This window comes from Lactuca saligna, chromosome 8 (assembly GCF_052625555.1).
Source record: "Lactuca saligna cultivar CGN05327 chromosome 8, ASM5262555v1, whole genome shotgun sequence".
In the NCBI taxonomy this organism is placed as follows: Eukaryota; Viridiplantae; Streptophyta; class Magnoliopsida; order Asterales; family Asteraceae; genus Lactuca; species Lactuca saligna.
This window is the reverse complement of record NC_136424.1, coordinates 166,486,878-166,507,664: the sequence shown is the minus strand read 5'-3', so window position 1 is coordinate 166,507,664 and position 20,787 is coordinate 166,486,878. Positions and strand designations below refer to the sequence as shown.

Below are 20,787 nucleotides of genomic sequence, written 5' to 3'. Positions count from 1 at the left end.
TATGTAGATGGTTCAAATTAGGGCTTCATTTAAGGAAGTTATGCCACCGTGTCGTTGCATTTTGGGTGCGTGTAAGTCAATCCACATTAGCTTCTAACATGTACATTGGTCAATATATCACTCATATCCTTATCTAGAAGGTAATAATATGCTATTTTAATGACTAATTGTGTAAAAAAAGAATAAATGACCAATCTGAGACAAACACCAAATTATGCTATGTTAGAATGTCAATTTCCCATCTTAAAATAACATGTGAATGTTTAGCCGATTATATTTTTTGTTTTGGTGTTTCTGCAGGGTTTATGGGGATTTGATGGATAGTTTGAGGTAGTAATGTGTAATATTATTGTGGATAGAGGAAGTTTAGAGGGAGATTGGTGAGCAGTAAGCTGGTCAGCACCCATCTTCCACCACCACCTCCGTTCCTTCTTGGCAACAACACTGGAGTTTCCTACTTTTCATAAATTTAAACTTGTCAACACCCATGCTAGCTGTTCATCCACTAATCATCATCCTTAGTCTTCTTCCTCAACCTGATCGCCGTTTTAACTTTTATACTCATCCTTCTGGTACTTTACTAGATCTATACCTCTTCTAATCTTATTACTTGCACCTCCATACTTGATTTCATCGATTTCTTCTGGTTGCTCTCATCTATTTTTAAGTCTTTCTCGTCATTTAATTTCATTTTCTCGTATGGGTTTTGCCTAAAATCAACAAATTTGAAGTCTTTCTGTCCATTTTAATGGTTTCACATCTGGGTTTTTCCTGAAATCAACAAATTGAAATCTTTCTGTCCATTTTTATAGTTACTCATCTGGGTTTTGCCAGAAATCAACAAATTTGAAGTCTTTCTGTTGATTTTCAGCAAGTTCGCTCAGATTGGTTTTTTCTTGTTTAATCAAACAATCTATTTACTATGAACTCAAGATTACTTCTCCGATCTGTTGACAGATCTTTTTATTAAGAAAAAATACGAAACTTTTCTTGAGGTGTTACATGTCTAATTTGTACAACTTGATACCTCTTTATGCAGCAAATTTGATGAGCAGAAGTTGATCGCTTTATGGGCAATACATGCCGTGGATCTTTAGGAACAAAACACACAGAAGGCTTTAATAAGCCCGAAGATCATTCAATCGCTACTCAAAACCCTTCTTCTGCTTTATCTAACAACTCTTTAGATTACTCACCCACCACCTTGATCAATCAAAACCTCATATCTCAAGAATTCTCAAAAGAACCCACTCCGAAACCCCTCCCTCTTCCCAAAAAAGACACCACCATAACCATGAGTCGCCATGGAACCTCCAACCAAGCTTACTATGTTCTCGGCCATAAAACCGATAACATTCGCGATGTCTACACATTAGGTCAAAAGCTAGGTCAAGGTCAATTCGGTACTACCTATTTATGCACTGAAATCGCAACAGGGATAGATTACGCTTGTAAATCGATTTCCAAAAGGAAGCTGATTTCAAAAGAGGATTTGGAAGATGTTAGGAGAGAGATTCAGATAATGCACCATTTAGCAGGACACAAGAATATTGTCACGATTAAGGGTGCATATGAAGATCCTTTGTATGTTCATATCGTCATGGAGCTTTGTAATGGTGGAGAATTGTTTGATCGGATCATTCAAAGGGGACATTATAGTGAGAGAAAAGCTGCTGAATTGACAAAGATTATCGTTGGTGTTGTTGAAGCTTGTCACTCACTTGGCGTTATGCATAGAGACTTGAAGCCTGAAAATTTCTTATTGGTTAACAGAGATGATGATTTTTCTCTCAAAGCAATCGATTTCGGTCTTTCAGTTTTCTTCAAACCAGGTATATTATTATTATTATTATCATATTCTATAGCTATATATAACCTGAAACTTGTAAAATGCCTAAATCTTTATATCTTATTATGAATTTGGTTTTGTTTCTTTCTTTTTTTTTTAGGTCAAATCTTTACAGATGTAGTAGGAAGTCCATACTATGTTGCTCCTGAGGTGCTTTTGAAGCATTATGGTCCAGAAGCAGATGTATGGACAGCTGGAGTGATACTTTACATACTACTAAGTGGAGTGCCTCCATTTTGGGCTGGTATTTGTTATAACTTATAAGCAATAAGCACTAGTTATGGATTTTATTATCGGGAATGTTGACTTTGACTTTGACTTTTTGTAGAAACACAACAAGGGATATTTGATGCTGTTTTGAAGGGAGATATAGACTTTGATTCAGACCCATGGCCAGTTATATCTGATAGTGCAAAAGATCTTATTAGGAAGATGTTATGTTCCAGGCCTTCAAATCGCCTAACTGCTCATGAAGTTCTTTGTATGTTGACTTTTTACTCAAAATAGTGTGAAACTAATTTTGATATCTTAAAGATTGTGTTATTGAAAAAGTGTAATATGAATTATTTTGCATATAGGTCATCCTTGGATTTGTGAAAATGGTGTTGCTCCTGATAGAGCATTGGATCCAGCTGTTCTTTCTCGTTTGAAGCAATTCTCTGCAATGAATAAGTTGAAGAAGATGGCTTTACGTGTAAGAACATGTTTGATTTTGAATAAAAGAATTGATTTTCTGATTTTCTCATATCATTTGATTATAAAAAAGTAATCTTGATTCTTGATTCTTGAATCTTGATTCTTGATTCTTGAATCTTGAATCTTGAATCTTGAATCTTGAATCTTGAATAAGTTGAAGAAGATGGCTTTACGTGTAAGAACATGTTTGACTTTGAATAAAAAGATTTGATTTTCTGATTTTCTCATATCATTTGATTTATAAAAAAGTAATCTTGATTCTTGAATCTTGAATCTTGAATCTTGAATCTTGAATCTTGAATGTGTTTAGGTTATAGCTGAAAGCCTATCAGAAGAGGAGATTGCAGGATTGAGAGAAATGTTCAAGGCAATGGACACTGATAACAGTGGTGCAATTACATTTGATGAACTTAAAGCTGGATTAAGGAAATTCGGTTCTACTTTAAAAGATACAGAGATAAGAGACCTTATGGATGCGGTAAATCATAAGACTATTTGAGTTAAAAGTTGTACACGTGTCAAGTTGTGTGGTGTTTGTGCTGACATGTCATGTGGTTTTCCAGGCTGACGTGGACAACAGTGGGACAATAGATTATGGTGAATTTGTAGCTGCTACAATTCATTTAAACAAACTTGAAAGAGAGGAGCATCTTGTTGCAGCTTTTCAGTATTTTGACAAAGATGGAAGTGGTTATATAACGGTTGATGAGCTTCAACAAGCTTGTGCAGATCATAACATGACTGATTTTCTTGTAGAAGATATTATCAGAGAAGTTGACCAAGATAACGTAAAGTCAACATTTTAATATACAATCCTATATTGTTTGTATGTCTATATCGTGCTTTTTCAAGCAAAAAAGGTCTTGAATTTTGAAAAAGCCATAAGAGGAGCTTTTTTCAAATCAAACCTTTTCAATTTGCTTGTTAATTAACAAGCTCTTCCCATGAGCTTTCTCTTAACCAATTATGGATTGACAACTTATAAAAACAATCGATAAAAAGCTAATTGAAAAAGCTCTTCTATAGTGGAGATACAAAGACCTTTTTCATTTGAAGCCTTTTCATGAAAAAAGCTCCAATAAAAAGCTCTCCTATTGTCTATATATATATTGGTGAAAAGAGTAAAGTATTCTTTTTTATTGGTTTTTGGGGAATTTGAAAGAAAGAATGATGAGATTATGTTGTGATTATTATTATACAGGATGGAAGGATTGATTATGGGGAATTTGTGGCAATGATGACAAAAGGAAATGCAGGAGTTGGAAGAAGAACAATGCGCAACAGTTTGAATATGAGCATGAGAGATGCACCAGGGGCTCTTTAATTTAAGTATATCTGCAAAGGTGGTGATATTGTAGATTGTACAGCTGGCAATGGAGGCTTCAAGGCTATGACTTAAGTGGTTGTGCCGCTGCTGCCACCACCACCATGAGGGAGGAGGAGTTGGGTGGCAGTGGATGTTTAATGTTTGAGCATTATTATTTGTTTTATGTTTGTTGTATTACTTGAAAGGATATGTAAGAACTTAATGAGTGCACAGTTTCTTGTTTGTTGTTTATTGTTGTTCAAATTCTTGTGCGACGACACTTTTATTGTTTTTAATTTTGATAGGAAACAAAATCTATTAGACTTTGTGCCTATGTTTCTTTATGTGTTTTTCACTTGATGATAACTTGTGACATGTGAGTTATTACACAAGAAACCAAAATCAAATTGCCAATCAAGATCTGTTCACAAGCCTCTTATTAGGTTGAGATTGATTCGGATAGATTCAGATTGTTTAATACCATAATTAGAAGCCTCCGAAGTCCTAGGTCTTGTAGCCTATGATAAAAAGTTGTACCGACTCAATCAAACTTTGACTCGGGGGTTGTTTGTTTTTTATTTTAAAAAATCACTTTTGATCACTTTTCGGTTGCGCCATGCATAACACGCGCAACTCTTGGTTTTTCACAGTTGTTTGTTTTTAAAAGAGAGAACACTTGGCCTTTTACAAAATTTTGTTTTTTCAAAGACTTCAGACTTAAAAACTGTTACATCTGCGCTGCGCAGCGCAACATTGGATCCTCCTCTTCAAACCACTTCTGATGTTATTTTAAATTATATTATTCACCATAAATTTGTTTTAATTTTTTCAACATATTTATTATTTTAATAATATTGTGGAGGATATTATAAACAATTCAAACATATTTTACATAATTTCAAAACCGTTGTAAATTTCATATAGATACGTTTTACCAAATATTAATAAACTATAAAGATAATCATTAAATTACCAAACCTAATGAAGATAACCATCGTATTGGAAACATTAACAAAATGAACATGTTTGTTAATTAACAATTTTATTAAGCGTTATTTAGCAATTATTATGTTTAATTATTTTCTATAAACATCTTTAAAAATCATATCATCACAATGACCTTTATATTCAGTTTGCATATGATTAAACCTAAATAAATTTTGGATTTAAAACTATTTTTAACTACTATATAGTTAATTTCAACAGTCTGCATACGTTAAAAAAAACAAATTTTTTATTGCAGTTTGCAGACATTTGATTACTTCTTCTTCTGCAAAGGGTTACCGATAGGGCTGTAAACGAACCAAACGAATACAAACAAAATCTTGTTCATGTTTGTTCTTTTAAGTTAGCAAAACAGATAAACAAACACGAACAGAAAACCGAACGAGTTGTATTGTTCATGTTTGTTCGTTTAACAAATTACGTTGTTTATGTTTGTGAACACGCTAAACAAACATAAACAAACGAACATAAATGAACAAAGATAAACAAACATAATCAAACCTATATGAACATAAATGAACATATAATATATTAGTGTAATCAAACACAATTAAACATATATGAACAAAAAATGAACTTATATAAACGAACATCATAAACGTTCACGAAGATAATCGAACGAACGAGACCATTGTTCATGTTCGTTCGTTTAACTAAACGAACGATAATTTGTGTTCACGAACAGTTCGTTGAACGTTCGGTTCGTTTACAACCCTAGTTGCAGATGTGGTCCGCAGACTACAAATGTTTTAGCTTCGAAAAACAAACAACACCTCATACGACAACTATCAAACTGCCACTAAGTTCAAAAAACATAAAAATATACAATCTATAATGTTGCAAACATGACATGTACAGTTGCAAGAAAATATCTGTTACAAGAAACATCCGTTACACATCTCATTCATATGTTTGTTCGGTAATACTTATCTATCACATTGAACAAAACAATCATATAAAAAGACTTCTTAAATGAAATCTTGGATATCATTTTATTCTATATCTACTTATTGTAAGAAATCTTGAAACCATCATACTCCTAGACTCCTACTTCTGTAGTCTCGGATGAAGTTATGATCTCCTGCAAAAAAATCCACATGAATGAATATTGCAAACATATAACAAATTGTAAACAACAAAATATGGAGCAAATTACATACTTTTAACTCTCCATTTCTTGAAAAGATACATTTAGATGTAATCACACGCCCTGATTCCAACAACCATCCCACCTCACACCAAGTTTTTTCTCCATCTTCTGTTTCTTTTATTGAACTCCACAAGTTCTTTGGGAGTAATACAAGATGCTCTTTGTCTCTTACCGATTTTTCTACACCATCAACTGGTTTAAGTTCTTGAAGAACACTCTGTCATGAATCATGATAATGAAAACGAATTAACTATTTATATAGTAGACTTTATGATACCCTTTTGGGCATTTTAGTAATTAACCTTAAAAGACTATCGTATTGAAGTGTAAAAAGAAGCGATAAACTCACATTGGGAGAATCTTGGAAGTATGCTTTAGAGTTTACACATTGCCACATACCCAAAACTTGTGAAACATCAAGAGCTTTAGTTGTAGCAAAAGCCGAATCACGAATTGCACATCCACCTAATTGGTCTCCATTTCTAAAAGGGCCATACCATTGCTCAACAAAAACTTTAATGTTCTTCAAGACTAACTTACTCTTTTCTTCAAAACCCATGATTTGAACAATCCTTACACGAGATTCTTTATCACGAGGATCAATCAAACAGTGTTCCAACTCCAAGACTCCTGCTTTTTGAGTTGACCAAAGAGCAGTGTAGGACCCACTTGATTGGTATGCAAATGCGGACACCATGTTAGTGGGACCTCCGATTGTTCTTTCATCAACATTAAACCGTGTGGCAGCATCGGCTTCACAACCAACTGTTGGAAGGAGTTTTATGAGTTTGTAAATGGCGGAAGGGTTTTCAGGTTGAGCGAGAGTTGGGCATTGTGTTTGCCAATCAAAAACTTTGACTTCCCATTCTCTGTAAGCATCTGGTACTACGTTTTCTGGAAGCTCAATTGGGTGGCCATCAATGGTGAAATCAGCTCCATATCCGTCCCATTCGCCGGAGATGTTGCTAGCAAATTCCGGCCAGCACCCTTTTCAGATGCCATCATCAGATAATATCAAGAATTCGCATTGATTTTGAATTTGAAAAGTAAAAGGTAAAAACTTTGACCTATTAAAAAGTCGAACTTGAATTATTTGTGTGAATAAAGTGCCGGTGAGAAAATTAATCTAAAAATTAACAATCTTGATGCGATCAGAAGAAAAAAACATGATCTTGATACGTATTCCAAGGTGCGAAACAAAGTAGATAAGAAAGAGGAGAGAAGGGGGTTAATTACCGGAGGTTGAGTCGGTGGATGCCGTGTTTTGTTGGAGAACTGGGTTGTTGACGGCGGTGCTGGGAGTGGCGGCAGTTGCAGACATAATGGAGGGTCGATGCGAATGGATAGAAGGGAGATTGAAGTGAAGGTTGAATTGGGGGGTAGGAATTAGGGTTCTATGGTGACGATGATGGATTGCTATAACTCTGGAGCCAACCATACCCATACCCACACCTACACCCGCCATGTTTGGCTTTGAGAAAGGAGGGTGTTGATTCCATTTGTGTGCATATATTGGTCGTGTAGAATGTGCGGTTGGAAAGGATTCATACGACTTCCGAATCTTTTGGGGATCGGGAAAAATCCGAATTCAGTTACTTTTGGATTCGTTAGTTAGGCTGAAGGGGAGGGATTTTTTTAACCATATAACATAGAAAATAGTAGCTTTTAAGTTGTAAAAGGTAAAGAGTGCATCCAAATGATTATTTTTAATAGATTTTATTTTAGACAATGAGATTTTTATTATTGTTTCATTCTAACCGGAATTTGCATTTTTCAAGATAAAAAGAATTTGCACTTCTAAGACAAAAAAACATAGTGACAAAAGATTTCATCTATCTCCATAATAGATAATAAGATTCTTTGTAATTGTTTTTTCTCAACTTAAATTTGCACTTCCAAGATAAAGAATGAAGAAAGATGAAACTGAAGGCGAAAACATCTCCTGTATGGAGAAAATAAGACACAAATATTATTTGACATATTTGTGAATTAGGTTACTAATATAAGTGAAGGACGAGCCACGTATGAGAGCATCTCGTTAATGATTGTTCCATATAGGATGTCGTGAGCAAAATCTAAAAAAATCGGTCATAAGGACTAAATGTGTACAAAGACATTAAGGACTAAATGTGTACAAACTGAAAATTATATTACCTATTAAGTCATTTTCCGGCTTAACCTGAAGTAGCCGATTATTAGGATTGAATCTGAACAAAAAATAAGTTAAATGGTTAAATATATTAAAAAAAAAAACCCAGTGACCAAATGTGTACAAATCAAAAAATATGTTATCATTTTAAGTTATTATCTCTTTAAAGAACACACCCTATAATTTTTTATTTTTTTTTTTTAAATTAAAAGTAGCAAACTAAGAAAATCTATTACATCAAAACTAAAGTAATTAATCAAATTATGATTTTGGAGAAATAAGTTATTATATAATATGTTTACTTTTAGGAAATATTCTGTTTATAAGAAAACTATGTTAATATTTGATCATACTTAGGGATGTCAATGGAGGCAAATAAGACGAGATTGCTTCTCCCACCCATGCTCTCGAAATCTTCAGCCTTTCTGTAACATCCAGACTCCCATGTTTATTATTTATTTGTTTATTTTTGAGATCTATTGAGCAACTCGACGAGTTGGTGCTTCAACTCGTTGAGTAGAGATTAATTGACCACGTGGGTCTAATAACCGATTTGATGAGTCAAAGAGCCGACTCGCCGAGTTGGCACTGTGAGATGAAACTCTAAATCCCCGGGATTGGGGCCTATTTAAGGAAACTTATATCCTCATTTCCGCCTCACCAGCTACCCCCCCCCCCCCCCCCCCCCGCGTGTGAAACCTTAATCGGCCATTGAGCTAAGAGAGAGTGTTTGAGCTAATATTTGAGTGTTTTGGTGAATCTTTTGGAGGAAAAGAAGTGAGATACAAGCAAGGAACAAGGAGAGTCTGTGGGATTCAACATTCTTTCACTTGGATCTTTTGTGGAAGGTAAAAAGCCTACACCTTTTTGTTGGATTAGTGTCTAAATCCATAACTATTTTGGTATGTACTTGACCCGATGGTGCATGGTCCTTTTGGGTTGCCTTCACCAAAGCAACTTGATTGGAGAAATAAATAAAGAGAGAGAGGTTATTATGATTTATTAATATGTTATAAGAATAATATATTAAAGGAGAAATCATATTTGCTTAATTAATATTGGTCAATAATTAATTAGGAATTAATTTTGTGATCAAGTGTAATTAATTAAACTAGAGGGGCTGAATTGTAATTATGTGATAGTTACAAAATATGGTAATGGTTATCCTAAATATGGGTTGAACGAATTCAAGGAGATAAGGATCCTTGAAATCGTCCAAAGGATAAAGGATAAGGGTTTTCAAGGCTTATCTTATGGTTGCTTTGTGGATAAGCAACTAGATAAGGATAATGATTGAAACCCTATCTCTACACCTATATAAAGACCCTAAGGCCTTAGAATTCGTGTACTTGTTCCCAAGGAGTCCTAAGGACGAATTCTAACCTCTCTCCTCTCTCTTTATACCTTCTCCATTTGCTCTTGGTGTTTGTAAGCCATTAGAGGAGTGACACTTATGACTCTAAGCATTCCAAAGTCAATTCAAGGATGAATTAGGATTGTTATTGCTACATAACAATCAAGGTAACATCTTAAACCTAATTATATGTTAATATCGATTTCCATATGCTAGAATTAGGGTTTATAGTCTTGGATTCAAAGCATGTACAATAGAGAAACCTAGATCCAAGCATTAGGGTTTGTATGAGCACATAGGATGTCTTATGACCAAAACCCATCAGTGGTATCAGAGCCTAGCTTGGTTTCAATTGTATGAACTTGATATATTAGGGTTTATTGCCAATAAACCCTAAGAGGCTAGGGTTTTTCGAGATTAGGGTTTGCAAACCCTAATTTGCAAGAGTTTGAATAAGATCTTCAAATCCTTTCCTTAAACCCTTAAATTTTGAAATCTAGGGTTTGTTATAATCCCTTGATTTTCGAAATTTGCCTCCTCCCCAAGATAAGGTCCTAATTTTTAGGGATTTGGATTATCCCATATCTTGTAATTATCCTCTAATTGTTATATATGGTAATTCAAGATCTTGCATTATCCATCCATATTTTCGAAATCTATATAGATATTTAAGGGATTAGGATAACTTAAATGTCTAAATGGTAATTATCCTCATTATTTAGATAATCCATTATGATTTAATAATTAAATTAATAGTCTAATTCAAGATAATTATTAAATCAAGAGTTTTAATATTTAAAATTTTAATTTAAATGTCATAAATTCGAAATTTTAAAATAGATTAAAACTAAATTGTTTTGAAATGTTTCAAAACTTACCCTCAAGTTTTGGAATTTAAAAGTTGATTAAAAGTTTAATTAGGAATGTTAAATTCTAAAACCCTAGTAATGTTTTGAAAAGTTCAAATCACACCCTTATGGTTTTATTAATCAATTAAGGTGTATAATTAAAAGAAGTTTAATAAATCCATAAAAGTTTAGGTTTACAATTTAATTGAATTAAAAGTATAATTGTTAAATTTGATCACCTAATATTTTAAAAGTGTAAAATGCACCCTATACTATATATAACATTAAAAGTCTAACATTATATATATGTATGAGTAAAAGTCAGTCTTACCGTTAGTAGGCCTCATTCACGAAGCTAGTCTATAAGGGGTGTTTAAGGAAATTGCCTATAATATGGCGATTGAATGGGTATCCACTCTTACCCACCGCACTCTTGACTAGTGGAGGGTCGTTAGCCGAACGGGTAGGATAGGACAAAACCTTCCATTATAAGTATAATGAAATACAAAGTAACTAAATGTTTTTCAAATTCCCAATCTTAGTTACTTAGGCAAAAGTGAATTGATGCAATTCCATGAAATTACACTTTGTGCCCTTGCGAAGATGTTAGTGGAGCGTGTGTGGTTTACCGGCACACTAAATGGTTCTAAGCAAAGGTAGCAAAGGGTGACTCAATGTTTGTCATAGTTTGGTGGAGCGTGTGTGGTTTACCGGCACATCGAATAGGTGACTGTAACATGTGAGGGCACCATGTAATTTTGCATGGTTATTCACACCCGCTTTGTGATCCTCGGCATCCCAGTCTCAAACAAGAGGGGCATATTGAGATTTAAACATGCCATTGAAAGTTCAATGAATCTCAAAGGATCTAGGAGTTTTCATAGATTTAAAACTTAAATTTCTTTTTCGTTTTTCATGGTGGAAATTAGTGAATCGTCATTCACTTACCTTCAAATATTCTGCAACTAGATTACGGCATCCCTTTTCTAGGTTGTAGCGTATTGTGTTGGGTCCTAGCCTTGGTATCTCATTTGGGTGATTTACTAAGGACTCAATCTATCAACTAACTTGAATTCGTTTTTCTCCCGTTTTGTAGATGTCAAAGTTCGACAACTATGGTCTTCCCAAATCCCGTGGAACAAGCATTCCACATGAAGATGAAATTCCACGATTCAATCGAGGAACAAGAAATCATGCTTCACTTCCTCCTCCAATTGTTCTCCCTAACCCACAAGATCAAAGAATTGAAAGGTTCAATATCACTAAGGCCCTATTGGAAATGAAACATGAAGATGGTAAATCCGTGTGTGACCACATTCTAGGAATGAAATCACACATTGATAGGTTGATTATGTTGGGTGTGTCATTCCCGAATGAGTTGGCTGTAAATTGGGTTTTGTAGTCACTTCCTGAATCATATAATGAGTTCAAAAGAAAGTATTATATGATGGATCATGACGACAACCTCATTGACCTAACCTACATGCTCATTGCTGCTGAATCAGAAATGATTTGGCGAAGCAATGGAGCGTATTTGTTGGGAGAGTCAACCGACCATGCTTCCGAGGACGTTCTAGGAGAACCGACCTGCATTTGCTGCCAAGAAAAAGGGCGTTGGATAGAAGTCTGCCCCAAGAGCCTGAAAAATTCCAGAGATGGGAGAGTCAAAGAGTATGAATGCGCTTCTGGTAAAATCCAATATCTAACTTCGTTAAGTTCCTATTCATTGATTCAAATACATGATGTGATAAGATTGCATTTGAATGTTTTGCAGGATCGGTGAAAAGAAAGGAAGCTTGATAAGAGAACAAGATGAATCTAATCACAAGAGATGGATCTCGATCGCATGGACTTGAAGATTGGATTTTGAGCTTAGATAGTTATGATAAAGTTGTTAGAAATTTTCCTTTTACATAGTTTTCAATAGATTTTGCATTGTAAGGACAAATGTTTTTCCGCGGCTTTTATAAATAAGATAAATTTTGTTTGACTTATTTATTTATTTGTTTACTTCCTTGCAATGAAATCGTTATGAAAATTGATGTTTGGATATTTCTACAACGAATGGATATGATTCTTAGTTATGTTATTTATGGAAATGTTGAGAATTTACTAAATAGGGAGAGTTTCTCATCGCCCAAAGTTTCAATTGGATTGAAATTTGGAATCACGCAACTTGGCTGCATGGTGAATGAGAAATTTCATATTTGGAAATTAGATAAATTCGTTGACAAAGTGTCAAGTGAAGGACTAGGAGATCGAGTACACAAAGTTGTGTGTTGATCAAGTTCACCATAAGAGTAACAAAGATATTCGTCATGATTTAGTAAAGGCTTAGTAAATATGATTACACTTACAAGATTAAGTGTGATTCTGAATTGATTAAAGGGTTTAGATCAATAGTAGAACGAATAAGAAGAATCAATTAGGCAGAAAGATAAGAGTTTCTCCACTCTAAGAAGAAGGGAGAGTAGCTTTTATGCTTATGATAAGTCTTAATGATTAAGAACCATATCTTAATTGATCCTCTAAGTGAGTCTTAGTACAATTGTATGTTTAAGAAGAGGAATCAAGGATTGAAGAAATGGTTAGATCAAGAAGTCTATCATACTTCGTTCCAATAACAAGTCTTAAAGTTAAGATTGTGACAATGAGTGAAAAGTATTAAAAGTTTATAACATTCATAAAATGTGGAAAGTTGTGATGTCTTGAATAAGACAAAGACCAACTTGGACCAATTTATGAAGTGTTTTGATAAAAGCTACACTAACTCCTGAATATTTGGTTGTCAACAAATGTTTATTGACAAGAGAATCTTATATGTCAAGGAGTCAGTGGGAGTCTTGAAAAGTTTCAAGAACAAATCAAATAAACCTTATCGATCATCACTAGCACACGAGTTGAGTGTTACAACCTATCGTGTTGACGATATTTTGATTATGTGCTGTTCCAATTGAGTTAATTATGCATGTGAGTCCTATGAGTACTCATTTTGAACGCATAAAAGGCAAAGCACCTTGATCAATGAAAGGTACATTGATAGGAAAAGGGTGAGATGCTTAACTACTTGGAAGACGTGGTGGGCAGTTGTGCTACCATAAGGCAAAAAATCAAGATTAAAAAAGGCTCGGTCCATATGAGTTTGAATTTGTCGTAAACTTTGGTTTTAACAAATTCACATGGATAGGAACAAATACACCATTTAAATCTAAGTGTCATAATATTTCCTCCTTCATGAAAATGATTGTGAGGAAATGCTTTCACTAAGAAAGATTTTAAGAAGATAGTGATTGTAAAATTGCATTCTCAAATTCGATCATGGTTATGGTATCCCTTTCCATAATTTGAATTGTGAGGTTTGGCAATTAGTCTTAATTGTTGAGACACACATATGAACTATCTAAAGGCAAAGGTGTATAAGTTCAAGAAGCCTTGATAAAAGATTATCAAAGCACTAAATATTAGAAACATGGACTTAAGAAATTCAATAAGTATTGTCTTTCTGAAAGTTAAGATGTTTATGAATACATGTCGAAGCTAGTGGGAGCATAAGTGTTATGTTTTATAGTAATCATCATGATAGTGGGAGCATAAAAGTTATGATTGTATGATTATTATGGAAAGTATTGCAAGTTGGCAATATTAATTATAGAAAAACAAGAGTTATACCTTGCAAAGTCGTAAGGGTTGTAAAGTTGTTTTGCTATAATTAAGGGAGAGAATATTATGCTTCATTTCAAATCTAAAGGATTAGGTTGAGAAATGTTGATAAATTTAGTCAAAGGTACATAGTGTGTTCTTAAAATTTCGATTATGATTATGGCATTCCTCTTCACAATTCGAATTTTGAGAACATAGCAAATAAAACATTGTGCATCGTGTCCCATACGCTTCGGGTATAGGATCGATTGCAAATGCTTTAATGTTTGACCATTCTTAAATTTTCCAAATGTATAGCACATTTAGATGGAAAAGGGATTAGAATCGGTTTTGACTAAAATAATTAAACAACTATCAAAGGACAATCCAAAGTTCGACGAGGATTGGTCGCTTGTGAGTAGTTGGAAGTATAGTATTGGAAAATATGGAAATGTTTCCATATTGGATAGACCATATCGACATCATTACAAATAGAAAAGATTATGTTAAGAATGAGTTGTCATGAGGAAAATATGGAAGCGTGTTCATATTAGGAAGTAAATATTGAAAATCTATGACTAGATTAGAAACTTTTATGCAAAAGGATGTTCAAAGAAATGTACTTTGAGTGAGAGACATCATATCTAAGGAATTGTCTTGTAACGATCTCCGTTAGAGAACTTTGTAATATCATTGGCAATAGTCTTTGTGACTTTGATGCAATGACATTACGAAAGGATCATTGCATAAAGTGTTAGAATCTGGCATATTCTATAAGTAGCGAGAATTTGATATTCTCACACTTAAGAAAAAGGATTTGGAGTTGTGAAATGAGAATGATTGGAAATGTATTCAATTTGGTCTATTTCACAAAGTAAGAACCATAGGTAAACATTGTGTGCATGGGACAAGTGTAATAATTCAAGTAAGAAGTTGATTACCCGAAACGACAAATAATGAGTAATCGGTATGGTGATAAATAAAAGGAGTTTCATTTATACTCAAAGGTTTGAGGCCATATGGGATTAGTATTATTCTTGTGTTTCACCTTGCATGTTTTGACTTCCAGAATAATTGAGTTTATTAAGAATAATCGAATTATTCGAACGGGCCACAGTCGCTCATATGTTGGAAGTAGATATGAATGAAGACTGTCATGAATTGGTGTGTGAATTGTCTAGAAAAGTATTAGACATAAGCAAATGTTTGTTGCAACGTTCATGAGTGCTTACGAATATGATTTGAGCATTGGATTAAACCCATGCTCACTTGGATCACTCCATGAATTGTATCACGAGTGATTAGTGAGACGATAACATCTTATATTCTTGAAACCGAGATGTGTGAGTTGTATCTTGCGAATCGGTTGCACATTGATAATATGTAAATGCACTTGTAACTTGGTGTTATAAAACATATTGTTGTGTGTGATTCGGTAAGTAAGTGCAAGCGAGCATTGTATCAAAGTTTATCCGTTCCTTTTATCCAAAGAAGGATAAAAGCGATATCTTTGGGCCCCTCGATGGTTTAGTGATGACAAACGTAAATGCTCCGCCGGGCTAGGGCTAATTTGATTTGTTCAATTAGTCTGTCGTCATAAATCGGAAATCGAGAAGTAGTACAAAGAGAATGATTTGAAATCATATCTCATACGATATCTAGAATGGAGGAATATATGATCCCTTATCTAAGGACACGTGTATCTGATAGGATCAAAGTTGACAGCGGCTTTGGAAAGCTACGATTGGAGATCAGGATCTGAAGTCATACGCAGAATAGTTATTAGACTTATCCAAGTGGGAGACTGTTGGATTAGTGTCTAAGTCCATAACTATTTTGGTATGTACTTGACCCGATGGTGCATGGTCCTTTTGGGTTGCCTTCACCAAAGCAACTTGATTGGAGAAATAAATAAAGAGAGAGAGAGGTTATTATGATTTATTAATATGTTATAAGAATAATATATTAAAGGAGAAATCATATTTGCTTAATTAATATTGGTCAATAATTAATTAGGAATTAATTTTGTGATCAAGTGTAATTAATTAAACTAGAGTGGCTGAATTGTAATTATGTGATAGTTACAAAATATGGTAATGGTTATCCTAAATATGGGTTGAACGAATTCAAGGAGATAAGGATCCTTGAAATCGTCCAAAGGATAAAGGATAAGGGTTTTCAAGGCTTATCTTATGGTTGCTTTGTGGATAAGCAACTAGATAAGGATAATGACTGAAACCCTATCTCTACACCTATATAAAGACCCTAAGGCCTTAGAATTCGTGTACTTGTTCCCAAGGAGTCCTAAGGACGAATTCTAACCTCTCTCCTCTCTCTTTATACCTTCTCCATTTGATCTTGGTGTTTGTAAGCCATTAGAGGAGTGACACTTGTGACTCTAAGCATTCCAAAGTCAATTTAAGGATGAATTAGGATTGTTATTGCTACATAACAATCAAGGTAACATCTTAAACCTAATTATATGTTAATATCGATTTCCATATGCTAGAATTAGGGTTTATAGTCTTGGATTCAAAGCATGTACAATAGAGAAACCTAGATCCAAGCATTAGGGTTTGTATGAGCACATAGGATGTCTTACGACCAAAACCCATCACTTTTCTCATCTTAATGGTTAGATCTCATGATTGTGGAAGATTAGGGTTCTTACCACCTTTTTATTGGGACATTGAGTGCATTAAGTCAATTAGAAGGTCTAGACTTTAGATTTGGACCTTTTGAGGTCCATAGATTCCAAAGGTCCTAGCTTTATTCATCCATATAAGAGTTACTGAGCTTAAAGATCTTTATTAGAGTTGTATTGGCATTTTGGAGCAAAATATGCCATGCATGAATGTAAAGATCGAAGCTTTACGTGACATTCAAGCCTTGGGAGCCCAGATCTAGAGTGTGGAGTGGTAGATCTGCCTTAAAATGTATGAATGAGAATTTAGACTGAAGGGACTCACCGAGTCAACAAGCTGACTCGACGAGTCGGTTAGGGTTTTCCCCGATGAGTCTGGACATGGGTAACTCGGAAAGTTGATGGGACAAATCGACGAGTTGAGTTGGGTTTTCGCGATGTTCTGAGGGAATAAAGGGGACTCAGCGAGTCATCTAGATGTACTCATCGAGTCAGGTCAACATGGACAGTTGACTTGAGTGTTGACTTCTATTGACTTTAGGGTTTGGTCAAGGTAGGGAAAATGGGAACCATGGAAGGGTAAAATGGTCTTTTACCCATTCCAAGAGTCTGAGAGAGACAATAACCTAGTTTATTTCGAGTCATGATTTAAGTGTTAATTAGTGATTATTATCTTATGTGTTAGGCGAAGGCTAGTATTAGATTCGTGTACGAGGGTTATTACTTGCTAGCTTACAAGGTGAGTCTTCTCACTATACTTTACCTAGAGTGGTAATCTTTGTGTGACCGGAGGGTCTTATGTGTTATATTGAGTATTGTGATATCCTGCATTATGTCTTTGTGATTTGTGTTATGTATTATTTTGAACTACTGAGTTAGGACCGGAGGGTCCACCCGAGTTGTGGGACTAGAGGGTCCCACTTAGACACATTGATCGGAAGGTCTTATTGAGTTATAGCCTCGAGTGGCTAATAAACTATGTGTGGTATTTTGGGGAACTCACTAATCTTCGTGCTTACCGTGTTATCTGCTATGTGTTTCAGGTAACTCTTAGGATCACGGGAAGGCACCTGCTTGATAGTACACACCGGAGAGAGATTATTTTTATGATTCTGGGATTGTGATTTTTACTTGTGGATTTGTTGACATTTTAGATATTTGTGATCTTTGAGAAAATATACATGAGTTTTATTGTGTTTTAAAATGAAAATTTTGTTTGAAAATTTACGGTGTTACAAGTTGGTATCAGAGCCTTGGTTTGAGGGATTCAGATATATCTTCGAGTATGTCTGGACTCAAACTGAGGATTTGAGAAAAAACTTTCAAAACAAATAGATTTTTCTAAAAATGAGAAAGAGTTTTAAGAGAAAACGAGTTGGATCAGTGTGTACAATTAGTCAGAGCCCGAACAGTGATTTCCCAATATACCCTTACTTTTGTGTTATAAGATACTTATGAGATATTAGTTATGCTTGCTAGATGATTGGCTAGGTATTTCATATTTTAGGACCAGAGTTTCTTGATTTGTGATGCCTTAGCCTAGGATCTGCCACTATCTGTTATGTGCTTTGAGTATGTGCTGAGTACGAGTATTTAGCAGGAGTCACTTAGAGAGTGAGTTATGAGCCGAGAGATAATCTAGGAGAGATACCTAGATGAGCATATGAGAGATCTACTAAGAGGGTAGTCTATAATTCATGAGAGTTAGAGTACTTGTGAACTGGGATCCTAGGAGGTGGACTTGGGGTGACTATAGGTTAGTGTGGAAGGTAGTATTGGGCCCGTACTACTGAAAGCACCGGATATGTATGCAACTTAAGTAAGAATCTTTTCGATGCTAAGGAGCAAGCAGGGGCGAGTGATCGAGTGTGAGTATACTTGAGCGAGTCTCTGATGATATTGTATTGTATTTCTGAGACATCATGGTGGGTACCTGCCACGCCCCAGGGAGCAGTGGGACTAGCGATGATAAGATTCGTAGGAGATTCATAATGAGGTGGCCGCAACCATACGAGTGGCGATCCTAGAGATGTTTAAGTCTATCAAGACCACCCTGATCGACACATTTGATGGGAGGTACGTCGCTATTACCGAGGCTGCTGCTGCTGCAGCCACCGCAGTTGTCGCCACTGCCAGGCCACAGAAAGGTGACTCATTGTTGTTTTGGGAGTTCAACAACACAAAGCCACCATATTTTGATAGGACTTAGGATCCGGTTTCTGCGATGAGATGGATCTCTGACATCAAGGGGTGTTTTTACACATGTTCTTGTCCTGATCATTTGAGGGTTCGGTTTGTGCTGAACCAGCTTCGCGCGGGGGTGAAGGACTGGTGCAAGTTTGTGACTACCAGTTTTATTCCCGAAGATCATGCTGCAGTGACATGGGAGAGGTTCACCCAGTTATTTCGAGACGAGTATGTTCCCCCTGTGGAAAGGGAACGTTTAGACCAATAGTTTCTATCTCTCCAGCAGAAGACTAAGTCGGTGACTGAGATTACACGAATGTTCCATGAGAGGGCGTTTTTCTGACCTAAGCACGTAGCTACTGAGCAGGCACCTGTGATTTGTTATCTGAGCATACTGAGGAGGGATATACGGGAGTTTGTGGTGAACTCTTCATACTGGACATTTGTTGAGCTTCATACCAATGCTAGGTGTAGGGAGATTGAGCTAGAGTTACAGATGAGAGAGGATGATGAGTCCCGGGAGAGGGACATGAGACCAGTGCAGTAACGGTCGACGACGAAGCGGGCTAAGCCCACTGATATGAGGACTAGGGCCAGAAAGTCCGCACTTGTGGTAAGTTCGGAAAGAGTCACGATGGATCGTGTCGAGCGGGTATTTGCTACAAATGTGGCAAAAAGAGGCATATGGCGAAGGATTTCCCCAAGGGGTTTGCAATCTGCTTTCACTGCAACCAGACCAGCCATCGGAAGGCTGAGTGCCCCCAGCTTTTTCAGGGATCAGCACAGGGATCTATTCCTACTGCTATACGAGCTACTGAGAGTTGGTCGGTGACGTCGAAACACCAAGGGTTCGTGGGAGAGGCTTCCAGCTAACAGCGGAGGAGGTCCGCGCAACACCAGACGTCGTGGCCGGTATGTGTTCGTTTACTTCTGCTATTTAGAGTTATGTTGTACTCATATTGTGTTGTGTATAGGTACTTTTCTTATGAGTTCTGTACCCGCTTTGGTGTTATTTGACATGGGTGCGAGTCGATCCTTCGTGCCCTTAGCTTTTAGTCGTCAGATCAATATCCGACGGGAGGCATTGCATCTACCTCTAAGAGTTTCTATAGCCGAAGAGCATGCGGTTTTTGCTACTGATGTGATCCAGGGGTGTGTGCTAGAGATCCTTGTCACAACTAGTATTTTTGGCTAAAGAAATTCTATCTATCTATGACAAACTCTCGATGTAACTTGTAACCCTAAGATTGATGTTATACATGATATTAAATTCAAAAACAACTATTCGAATCAAAACTCACTTGTGAAGCCCAAAAACCTAATTCAATACATCTCATACACACTACAGTGGGTTTGTAACCCTAATGTCCAGGTTCAAACTCAGATTGGACCAGGATCCTTTTTATTGGGCATGTTGGGCCAATAAACACTCAATTTGATTACTTTGGGCCAAGGAAACTCATTTGGGCACTAGTTGGACCCACATTCACTAAACTATAGCATGATGGGCGTTAATGGGCCTAGAATGTCTCACTTCGTTTTCATAGGCCTTATTGGGCCAAAACCCACACAAATAATGGTGATATTTGCAAACTAAATATTCACTAAGTAGGTTTATATTTGAAAACTAAAAGTATTACATATAACATACAATGAAGTGAAATGAGAAAACATGTTGAAGAACACTAGAAAACTAAATAAAATCGTGTAAAGGGCCATTTTTGACAAAAAAAATGTGAGATTATTATGTAACTCATGGTTTTGAGAGAACCAAAAATGGGTCATTTTTAAATAATATGGATTGTTATGATGTTCATAGTTTTTAAAGGGCCAAAAATGTAAATTTTCATAAAATGGGCCTCAAATTGGGCTTTCACAATTCATGGACCAAACTTGTGAATTTTTCGCTTTTATGAATTAAATTGTCATTTTAAACAAATTTGAGCCACAAATGTAAATT

General features: G+C 35.6%; 2 protein-coding genes across 2 annotated transcripts; one reads left to right on the top strand and one right to left on the bottom strand.

The window, feature by feature from the left end:
- Positions 1-374: 374 nt before the first annotated feature.
- Positions 375-4,101, top strand: LOC145008223 (calcium-dependent protein kinase 26). Its single transcript, XM_078966848.1, has 8 exons — positions 375-572; positions 1,040-1,832; positions 1,950-2,093; positions 2,178-2,330; positions 2,428-2,543; positions 2,856-3,023; positions 3,109-3,333; positions 3,747-4,101. The coding sequence occupies exons 2-8, from the start codon at positions 1,070-1,072 to the stop codon at positions 3,867-3,869; spliced, it is 1,692 nt and encodes a 563-aa protein (XP_078822974.1). The 5' UTR covers positions 375-572; positions 1,040-1,069; the 3' UTR covers positions 3,870-4,101.
- A 1,613-nt stretch (positions 4,102-5,714) lies between these two features.
- On the bottom strand, positions 5,715-7,618 carry LOC145011821 (glycerol kinase). Its single transcript, XM_078970555.1, has 4 exons — positions 7,243-7,618; positions 6,356-6,993; positions 6,017-6,223; positions 5,715-5,937 (listed from the first exon to the last, which is right to left on the bottom strand). Exons 1-4 carry the CDS (start codon positions 7,469-7,471, stop codon positions 5,896-5,898), a joined length of 1,116 nt encoding a protein of 371 aa, XP_078826681.1. The 5' UTR covers positions 7,472-7,618; the 3' UTR covers positions 5,715-5,895.
- Between the last annotated feature and the right edge of the window lie 13,169 nt (positions 7,619-20,787).